The 10,699-nt window shown below is 47.9% G+C and overlaps 1 protein-coding gene and 1 long non-coding RNA gene across 2 annotated transcripts in view; one reads left to right on the top strand and one right to left on the bottom strand.

The window, feature by feature from the left end:
- Window positions 1–49: 49 nt before the first annotated feature.
- Window positions 50–10,699, top strand: part of COTL1 (coactosin like F-actin binding protein 1) — a 22,174-nt gene continuing 11,524 nt past the window's right edge. The window contains exons 1-2 of the mRNA XM_027890788.1: window positions 50–230; window positions 558–640. Of these exons, the coding sequence (XP_027746589.1) occupies window positions 154–230; window positions 558–640 (160 nt within the window). The 5' untranslated portion in view covers window positions 50–153. The remainder of the gene's footprint in view (window positions 231–557; window positions 641–10,699) is intronic.
- Window positions 608–7,606, bottom strand: LOC114060915. Its single transcript, XR_003572004.1, has 2 exons — window positions 6,651–7,606; window positions 608–1,276 (listed from the first exon to the last, which is right to left on the bottom strand). It is a non-coding gene; the product is annotated as an uncharacterized LOC114060915 (long non-coding RNA).

The raw sequence follows: 10,699 nt of genomic DNA on the forward strand, positions 1-10,699 counted from the left end.
GGCGGCGGAGGCGGGACGGCCGAGGGAGCGGGGCTCAGCTCGGCGGGGCTGGGCTGGGCTCGGCGCGGCTCTGCGCGGTGCGGCTGCAGCGGCGGCGGCGGTCCCCCAACTCCGCGGCCGCTCCGCGCTCCCCCTCCCTTCCCCTTCGCCTCCATGGCCACCAAAATCGACAAGGAGGCGTGCAGGGAGGCGTACAACCTCGTCAGGGACGATGCCACCGAGGTGAACTGGTAGGTGGTCCCCCCCGGCGTCCCCAGGACGGGCACCGGTGCGCTGCGATTCCCCGTCTTCCCTCCCCGCTCCCCAAAGGGTGACTTTTACAGACCTCTCCCCCTTCTCCTCTCCCCCTCTTCCTAAAGGATGGAGATTTTTTACAGTATATTCTTCCCCATCTCCCCTTTTCCCTTCCTAAAGGCTGACTGTTAAATGTATTATTGGCCTTCCCTTCCCCCATTCCAAAGGGAGACTTTTAAATGTGTTATTCCCCTTCCCTGTTCCCCTGTCCCAAAAGGTGACTTTTAACTGTGTTATTCCCCTTTTCTTTTCCCTCCCCAAAGGGTGACGTTTAAGTACAACGGCTCTACAATCGTCCCTGGAGACCAAGGGGTAGACTATGAAACCTTTAAAAGGAAGTGCACAGGTAAGCTCCGATTCCACTGCTTTGGCCATGACCGCCCTTCGTGCTGCCCCGTGCAAGGGGGTGAAAGGGTGGGAGAAAACTTGGGCAAACTGGGATTAGTGCTGCTGCTTCCCCGTGCCTGCCCTGTCCTGTGGGATCGGGTTTCCCCACGGAATGCAACTCCCTCAAGTCCATAGTCCAGCCGGTCCTTTGTCTCACCCTTAGACTTAAGGTCCTTTGGGCTTTTTTTCCCCCCCTCTTTGCACCAATGTTTCATTGCTTCTTGGTTATAAACAAGATAAAACACTCGATAAGCAACGGTCTCCGTGTTTGACACTGCAGTTTCAGAGCAAAAACGACTCAGTTTTTGTGGCTATAAAGATGCTGTCATACAGGTCATTGGGAATTAAATTCTTCCGAAATTCTTCCGGCATTCACAGCGCTGAAGTAACTGCAGTTAAAAGGCTTGCTCGGATTTTCTGAGATCGTGAAACCTGAGGAGAGGGTGGGTATTGCAAAGATCTGCTCGAACAATACAGCCCTGAAAACAATCGTAGATGTGGCGTTTCACAACCGCAACTGTTGCGGCTCCAGGTTTAAACGTGGCAGTTGATTGTTGAACTGTTGGTCGTAGAACATTAAAGGGAGGAACAAAGCCTGGGGAAAATAAAAGTAGATGAATATTTAATTTCATCTGATCGTGACATTTGATGAGTTTCACGAAAGCGGGTTTTGATTTTTATCTCGAATTTCCTCCTGTCTTGGCTGCTATTTAACAATGACACTGAGTGATGTGAGATGTGAAGTGTTTGTAACTAGTACTGAGCTATAGCAAAGCCTTCTTCACTCACCCTGTTACTCTACAGTCAAGTATTGTGGTTAACCTGTATTTCTAGGATGATGTGACTGTGCAGTGAAGGAATTGTGTGTTGAGCACTCTCTGCCTTTCTGGGGACACCATAATCAGTCCCATAGAAACACCAGTGCCTGTGCATTGGTCTGTGAGTCCCAGGGCTTGGCTGTGCTTTATTGAGCTGAAGGAGAGAACTTCCAGGACCTTAACTGAGGGCGGGACTGGTCTGATCAGTCAATAAATATTATAGGAAAAAGTACATTTTAGTCCTTGGAAAGCAGCCTTGAATCAAGACAGTTTAGACTGCTCTGCTACGACCTTGGCAGTTGGGTCTTATTGGGATTAATACAGCCACTCCATTCCAGCTGTTCTGGAGAGATTTGCAGGGAAAATTCTCAAAACTGAGATAAATCCTGTTGTAGTTGATGTCAGAGGAGCTGATACCCTGCAACGCAGGAACTCCTTCCCACTCAATCCTTCTTCATGGGCAAAAAGCAGTTACCTGGCACATGGGGAAGCCCAGGGCTCAGCACTTTGGAAGTTCATGCCAGTGGTTCGTAGTTTTTTTAAGAGGTCAATGACTTCAGTATCTGAGCCCCACGTTCTCTGTCTCCTCTCATGGCCAACATAACTGAGCATCTCCAACACCTCCAGACACCTGAGGCTTGCAGAGGAGCCTTCCCCATGTGTTCTTCCTTCCTGCCTTTACAGAGTCCATGTCTTTCCCTTGTCTGAGTTGATTTTAACATTTTGTCTGGATGGTGTCCTCTCAAGAACTTCCTCTCCTCCCTTCTGTAGCCAAGAGAATCCATTCAGGGAGTGGCTGAGCAGGGCTTTGGCAGAGCACAGGCACCACTTGGGCTGGGTGGGATGACAACTCATGGAGGCACATATTGCACTTGGGAGTTTGGCCAGTTTTGTGTTCTTGTCATGCCTGGCATGTGCCAAACCTGTATTTATAAACAGGGCATTCAAACAGACAGGGCTTAAGGAAATCTTGTTTTACACCAGCAAAGTGCCAAACTGGCCCCAATACTGAGGCATTTTTACAGAAAAATAAAGTTCTGTATATTTTATAAATGAGCATGGTAAGGGAAGAGGCACTGTGGAATAGGCTGTGGCCTATTGTTAGCCTTCAATGGGGAGCTAAATCCCTTATAGCTGCTCCATTGCTTCCTTTCCCTGTTCCTTCCTTCCCTCTCCCTTGGCATGCAGCTGGAGGGCTGTTCCTTGGCAGACCAGGGCCAAGGGGTTGTCCTCAGACCTAACTCTGGAGCTCAGTTGTTGGAGGCTTAAGGAGTGAGGCAAATTCATGTACCCAGTCCTTGCCTGAGAGCTGGAAAGGCTCTTCCTCCACCCACAAATTACGGTGCAGCAGTTGGGGAAGAAGGAGATGGAAGTTTTGGAGCCTCCATCTGTGCAGCAAACCTTCACCTGGCCTGCTAGACAGAGTCAGAAATCAAGCCTTATGCCAGCAGTGAAGATGCAGCTTTCCTTCCCATCTGGAAGAAAGGTGCCAAACGTTGCCATGAAGTAGAGCTGGTTGGAATATTTCTGCTGGAACAAAGTCAGTAGAGAAGAGTAGGAATGGATAGGAAGATCTGCTAAATATTATTCCTTCCTATTGCTACGTCTCTTCCCTCCTGGTCTCTTACACTTTGCTGGAGGGGAGAAGAGCTGCTATCAAAGCAAACAGCTTCAGAAAATGTGATTAAAGGATCAAAAAAACTGTTATCAGAATAAACTTTCCTGTTTTATGAAAAACATTGCCCTGAAAGCCACAACATGCTGCAGCTGCCTGTGGTAGAAGCTGAGCATAATTTGGTGGTTGAAGGTGGGAGCTGGAGCTGGGATTGAAAACCTCAGTGTGCAAAGAGTCACCCTCAGAGCTCGCTCTGTTCTACTTTCTGCACCAGCTACTTAGGTGTTGTTCTGAGCTGCAAACATCTGAGTCCCCTGCTTTCTTTAATAACCATTCCCATTAAAAAAGCACCTTCGTACACACTGCTGCCCTCCAGGGCATTGAGTGATGGTGCAGGTGGGGTCAGTGTGTGCTAATTCATGTGGGTCTGAGACCAAGAAGGGTTTTTGTACCACTCTGTGGTGGATGTCCTGCCTTGTGCAGTGGCAGGGGTGAGGGGGGTCTGGAGGGGGCTGTTGGTAGCAGGGTTGTTATTTTTGCTTTTCCTCCCCCCCATCTATAACCCTTTTCATGCAGACCATGCCCAGCTCGTTGCTGACTCTGCAAACCTCCTCAGGGGAACGAGAGCCTTGAGGACAAAGGGAAAAGCAAGAGACCGAAACTGCTTCTTTTAAAGAAAGTAGCAGTTCAAAGAGGCCCTGTTAGGGACCAGCCCTGCACACCTCCAGCCCTGCACACCTCCAGCCCTGCACACCTCCAGCCACGCTCTGTGGCTGCTGCTGGAGGAACACAAGGGGTGCTGAGCTCCTGGGGTGGTGAGGCCCATGCCCTGACCCAGGAACTGCTGCTGCACCCAGCGTGCCTGCTGTGGGTTTCATTGTTCCCCTGCTCTACTCTCAGATAAGTGTTGCACATCAGACCTACACGTCACGTATCCTGGGGTGGAGGCTTTTTCTTTCTAAACTCTTTACTGAGCTTTGTGTTCTAGCAGAGAAGTTTAACAAGCTGCATGGTCAAACGACCACCCTTTTCCCATCCTCCTCTTTGGGGACAGCAGTAGCCCCTCTTAAAGGAAGGAAACCTGGAGACAAAGTCTTCTTCAGTGCCCTTTTGTTCAGGGTCCCAGGGCAATGCTGAGCCCTGGACTTCAGCGTGTCAGTCGCTGTCATGCTGTTGCTGTCAAGGCCTGTGTCAGTCATGACACAACTCAAACACTGGCTGGGAGGAAGTGGACTCTGCTTTAGTGTCAGGCAGTGTCTCCTCTGTCCCCCAAAGACCACCCCCAGACGTGTGCACACCTCTCCTCCAGTCTAGCCCGAAGTGAAGTAAAGGAGGTTGGTTTAACCCACTGGCACATCTTGCTGTGAGTAGGAGGTGGCTGCTGGTGGCTCTTCGTCTTGCAATCCTCACTAATGACCAACCTATGTGACTGTGTCTGTCTGATCCAAAGAGTCTGGAGATAAAAGTTGAGGACATTCATGGTGTCAGGGTTATTAAACACTCAGTGCAGACACCTCCTGTGTCTTGTGGCTAAGGACTGTTTCAGTTGGGCTTAACAGCACAGATTACCTCTGCATTAAACAAAGACTTAATTCAAGGCTTCTGAGCCATTTTACTTCCCAGTTACAGCTCTTGCCTCTGCAGATGGCGTGGGTCCAGTCACAGCATTAATTTGGTGGTTAGTGGTACGTGCCATCAGTACACTCTGTAAAAAAAAACAAACGAGCTGAGCTGATGGATTTGAAGCCAGAAACACAGATAAGAGTTGAAGGTTACTGTAGGGAAGGATGTGAAGGTTTAGTGTTGTTGTTTTCAATTCCAAAGTCTTATAACCCGGCTGGTGATGCTGTTGCTGAGGAGAGTAGAATGACTTAACAACTGAAATGGCATCCTGTGAAACTTGTGAATGTGTCAGTAGTACTTGAGTGCCCTGGACAGTTGTTTCAGTGCCTGTATTAGGAAGCAGCAGAGCATCGTCTCTGCCTGTGGTTTACTTTCTTTTTTTTTGAGTGTGTGTTCTGCCATTAAGCAACAGAGAGGTTGGAAGACTCTACTTCCCCCCACCCCCCCATCCCATGCCATATGTGAACAGCTGTTTTCAATGCATCCCTGACAAAAGGAATAATGAGCCTTTTATCTGGAAAGCCCCAGTCCAGATAAATAATTGCAATGACAGCATGAAATGGGATAGTTATTCATGTGTCTGAAAAGATCAGGCCAAAACCTCACTGTGCATTCAGCAGGAGGAAGAACTGAAAATCTTTGGTCTGAAATAAATACCCTGTAAAATCATTCGGGGTTGACATAAAATATTAGGAAACAGAAATAGAATCAGCTCCTAATGCAAGTTCTTTTAGGCTTAGATCAATTGCCCCATAAAGCCTGGCCTGCTTATAGAAATTCAGGAGCTAAGAGTTGGGAGATCACCAAGGTTCTGTTGGCACCTGTGGTTGTAGGAAAGATTTGTAAAAACACACGAGGACATATAATGAGATAGGTGCTTATCTGCATTTGGCTGCATCTTAAGTTGCTAAAATGGGCCTTGTAAATCAGTGTCCCACTGCTTTTGGTTTTCCTCTTTAATGTTCATCTCTCCTGCTTTCCCTTAATGGCTATTTAAAGGAAGAGGGGAGCCCCTGGTGGTCTAGGGGTAAAGGCGCTGCACTGTCACTGCAGAGACCCGGGTTCGATTCCCGGTCGGGGCCCCTCCCCGGGCAGATGGAGCTCGTTAGCCCATAAGGCAATCCATCTACGTCCTGAGGACCTCGCTGCCACCGTCCAAGCGTGCTTGGCCCAGGCAGATGAACCTTAGGATTAAAGGGTGGGCTCAGTTCCGCGCACACTGTGTCTCACCTAAAAAATCCAATGCGCAGGCTGGAAGGTGTAAAGACCTTCCCCGGTTCTTCGTTCGCGAAGACTGGCCATTATTTAAAGGAAGACCTGGGGCCATGGGTAGCTTATGGGAATTTCATGCTGTGGCTGCACCCCCCCCTGCCCCTGTGCCCTCCCTGCTCTTGGCAGGGTCACAGGGATCTCCTGGCTGCCATGGCTGATACTGTCCCTTGCTCATGGACAGGAGGTGGTTTTAGGGAATATTCTCATCAGTCTCTGTGGGAGTAACTCCTCAGGTCGAGTTCTGCACTGAGACAGTAACTCTCTGCATTCAGTTTGCTGGTGCTTCATTAAAATGGCATCGCTGTGGGTCTGCCTTTGCCATCCTGCTGGCATGGGAGCAGGTAAAGAAGAGGGTGGTACCTTTTACCTGCCCTTTGTTTTGGGGCCTGCCTGGCCCTTACTTCTGGCCAACAAACACAACCATTCCTTCCTTCAGGGAAGGAGAACAAAGATGAGCTGGATCCCCTGTTTGCTGCCACTCTGCCCTCCCAGGTCAGGACAGAGACACAACAGCGCCACTGTCACTGGGGTAGCAGCAACTCATTGTGATGAAATGCTGCTGGTGGCTTCACTGGACCAGAGAAGGCCAGAGAAGTCAGTGTGGGGTCATCCTCCCCCTGCATTTGTGTCCCTGTACTCACGTCAGCCACCCTGAGTTCCGTGGAGAAGGTTTTGAGCCACAGCCACAGCAAGCCCTGTGATTGTGGTCCTGGGGTCAAACACGTCAGATGAGTTAATGAACATGTCATCATGGAGCAAGGCAGCACTGCAGGAGATATATGGGCTTCAGCACAGGGTTTAAGAGGGGAAAAAAAACCCCAGTGTAGTAAGAGGTAGGGAAGTTTTCTGTCTGCACTTCTAGCCATGGGGCTACAGGGGGGAATGAAGAGGTGGAAAACTGACTAAGTAATCTAAAATGAATCTAATTGAAACAAACAAAATAAACCCTCATGAATCCTCATGCTATCAGTCATTCATTGTTGGACAGAACACAGAAGCAGATCATTCCATCACCTGCCTTGCTGTATTTGACCTTGATCCAGCAGGCAGGTGAAGCTGGGAGCAGTGGTTTATCCTGGCACGTCTCAGACTATTCAGAGCCCTAAGATAAGAACCACAAAGATTTGACAGTGTATTTCTTTCCTGCAGCTATTATCTTTTACTGATGAGTCAGTGCATTTTAATCTAATGGGGAATTTTTCAGTACAGCTGAACCAAAGGGCTTGAGTGGAGAGAAAAAAAGAACACCATCAAGGAAACCTCAGCAACTTGGCATCAGGCTTTGTTGACAGCCAAGGGCAGCTTAATCAGAATATTTGGAAAATCCTGCCTACTGATAAATAAGGAGTTTGGAGAGTAATATCAAGTGATGCTCATTAAGACATTCATTTTGCTCCTCACTGTTTGTAGAGCCCTGTTGCTGTCCAGCCATAGTGAAGGGAGTAGTGGCATTAATGGAACTAACATGGTTCATTTCTGCTCTTTGTAACTTGTGAGATTTTCTCAAATAAAGCTGCTATTTCTGTTCTACCCAGATCTGTTATTTGCTTCTCTCTGCGCTGAAATTCATGGCTCAGTGACTAGGAAGGGGGTTTCACAGCTCTAGGCAGGATTTCCTCTTTCAGAGGAAATCTACCCTGTCCCTCTATGATTTGTTATGCTCTCCCTCGCAGCCAACAATTCCTAAAATCACTGTAAGTGGTTTTGTGTGAGAAAGGGGGTGGTGGATGTTTGGGCCTTGAGATTTCTCAGGGAATTGGCCCTGATGGCATTGATGGCTTCCAGCGTGGTGAAGGGATCTGGCAGGGTGGAACTGATTAACTGTGAAAGAGGAAATCTGGGAGTATGAAAGAACTTGCATTTTGATCCCCTTATCACTCTGAACACGCTTCAGACTAATTGTGAAACTCAACCACTTCTGCTCAGGGATTTTGACCTGCAGTTGGAGAGGCTTATACCCAGGCTGAGCTACTGCTAAAAACCTCTACATCTGTCCCTGATGCCCTTTTAGGAACAGAGACATGTTAATTGCTGAGGGCTCCAATTCACATTCCCTCTCAGCTTCATCTGCAGCTGCTGAAAGGCTCCTCAGCTGCCACAATTCACACACTGGCACATCAAGTTAAAGCATCACATTTTGGTGGTTTGTACCAAATACACTGGACTGAAAGTTGTGGCAGCTGTGGATGCTGTTCTGGTGGGGATACAACCCCCATGGGGACACAGGAGGAGGCAGCTCCCAGCTGGGGTGGAACCCTTTGAGCCCCCACAAGTGAACCAGCACTGAGTAAATTCACCGCGATGGTGACTCAGAGCCCCACGTCCAACCCCAGGTGCTCACTAAACTTACCGGGACAGAACATGGTGAAGTAAGAGTTGCTCATACTCACTGAGGAGTAGGTTTTCTAATGGACAAAAGCTGGAATTGCTGGGCTTGGCTCTCTTTGGTGTCATGGATCAAGTTGCTTTCAGGCAGGATGGGAAAGCGCTGAAACTCTTCTGCTGAGAAGCAAATCCTGCTGCTGCCACTGAGCTGTGGGTTCATGTCCAATTGAAGTTATGATGATAAAGTCACAAAATCATAGGATCACAGAATTGTTTGGGTTCGAAGGGGCCTTAAAACTCATCCAGTTCCAACCCCCCTGCCATGGGTAGAAAACATTCCACTATCCCAGGTTGCTCCAAGCTTTGTCCAGCCTGGCCTTGAACACTTCCAGGGATGGGGCATCCCTGGAACTTCCTTTCTGTGCTGTTAGGAAAAAGCACTGTTTTTTCACATTCACCATTTTTCCACTATCTTTCTTATAAAGGGGCATAGTCCAGTCTTCAGGCTCTGTCACAGCCTTTGGTGGGAGGGGCAGGGATGAAAACCCCACAGACTCAAGGTGGAAAGCGAGGGGTCCATGGATAGGGCTGTGACACCGTCACAGCGTAGCAGGGGCTGGGACTTGATGACATTAAAGTGCCTTCCAGCACTGTGTTCCCACAGGAGCCACAGAACAATTCTGAGCAGAGTGTGGCCTCCTTTACTGTCAGACCAGGAAAGCAAGGCTTTCTCATGGAGCTGTTAATTGTAACGTTAGGGGATTTACTGTCTCACTTCACCTTGGGTATTTCCTGGCTGTCGGTTCATTTATGGTTCTAATCAATCTTGGGAAGAGGATTTACTGTCAGAAACAGGAGTCTCTATGTGCCTTTCTTGTACTCCCCAGTAACAGGGTAACTGAGGGAGAAGTTTGCCTGCCTGCACTGTCGATACACGTCTCTTTCTCTCCTTCCAAAGATCCATCTGGATTTTTCCTTTGAAAAAGATCTTCCTTTGTCTTTGTTTCAATTTTGAAATCTTCAGAGGAGTTCATTTTAAACACTCTACTGGCTCACACAGACCCCTACATCCATTTTCCAGTTTTCCTAATATTCCTCTGTTAGTGGCAAAAAAAAAGGTACAGAGAGAACAAAACAGAGAGATAATAGGTGGATTTTTTCAGATTTATAGAAGTGTTCTCTTTTATCAAGGGGAATTTCTCTTTACTCAGACTTGGGCAAATCAAAGTGTTAAAGAAGCTCTGAAATATGTCAGCTTGCAGAGAATATCCCACTTTTTTTTTTTTTTTTTTTCCCCATTTATTTCTAGCAGCTTATTTTCTGGGGATGAGCAATTATGAGCTGCTTCTCCCCTGTTCCCAGAGCTCCTGGGGCTGTCCTGAGCGTTCATGGAGTGCGCTGTAACGGATCAAGGATGGGATTTTGGCAGTCATTGCTACGCCTGGAGCCTGCATTTTCACCTGGCAAATAGTCACTGTTTCACCTGGCAAATAGTCAGCAACTCATCATAAAGCACTTTGAACTGGTCACAACAAGTGCAACCAGGATCAACATGATTCTTCTCAAACAGCACGTTTGTTCTTCTGTTCTGAGTCATCTCATTTAAAAGGCCTTGGGCGACCTGTAACAGATGAAGAAGCCACGATTAGGTATATTCCATGATTGCACAACTGCCCATCTGCTCAGCTTTCTGCCCAATCCTGGTGGAAGGCTCCAAATCACCACATGGCACTGAGGCTGGGGATGTGAGGGGATGGTATCACACACTTCTGAAGTTCCCAGCTGCCCCTGTTGATGGGTCACCCCGCAACGAAGGAAGGAACTCCTGGAGATGAGAGTTGACAAGGTTTTCACACAAAAGGCCAGGCTAAATAAGTCCATGATACAGCATAAACCATCTGTGAAACAAAGACAAGGATAGTTCTAAAATCCAATACTTTTCTCTCCAGGCCTTGGGAGAAGTAAAAAAACAACCTGGAAAAGTAATTGCAGAATTTTTCTTTTGCTCTTTCTTCTTCTCTCCTTCTTTTAAACTGATACTACAAGTGAGCCAGAAATGTTTGCTGAATGGAAGGAGGGGAAAGAATCAGATTTGCACAATGGGCAGTTTCTGGGTAATGTTTATAAAATGTGACCCTAATCCTGCAATCTTGTAAGAAACAAACACTGGGAAATGACTTTCTTCCCTTCTTGACCAGTGACCTGCATATGAATGATCTGTCTGAATGTGGAACTGGGGTTAGCTCTGTGTTCCTGACCTGCCTGCTGACCATATTTTAGCCATTTCCAGACTCACTAGCAGCAAAATAATGTGATGTGAGGTGTCCAGCACAGCCGATTTCCTCCCAGTAACTCAGAGCAGCCC

The sequence above is a fragment of the Empidonax traillii genome, unplaced genomic scaffold (assembly GCF_003031625.1).
Source record: "Empidonax traillii isolate 1590-97213 ecotype Southwest subspecies unplaced genomic scaffold, ASM303162v1 scaffold13:size3042203, whole genome shotgun sequence".
Taxonomy (NCBI): domain Eukaryota; kingdom Metazoa; phylum Chordata; class Aves; order Passeriformes; family Tyrannidae; genus Empidonax; species Empidonax traillii.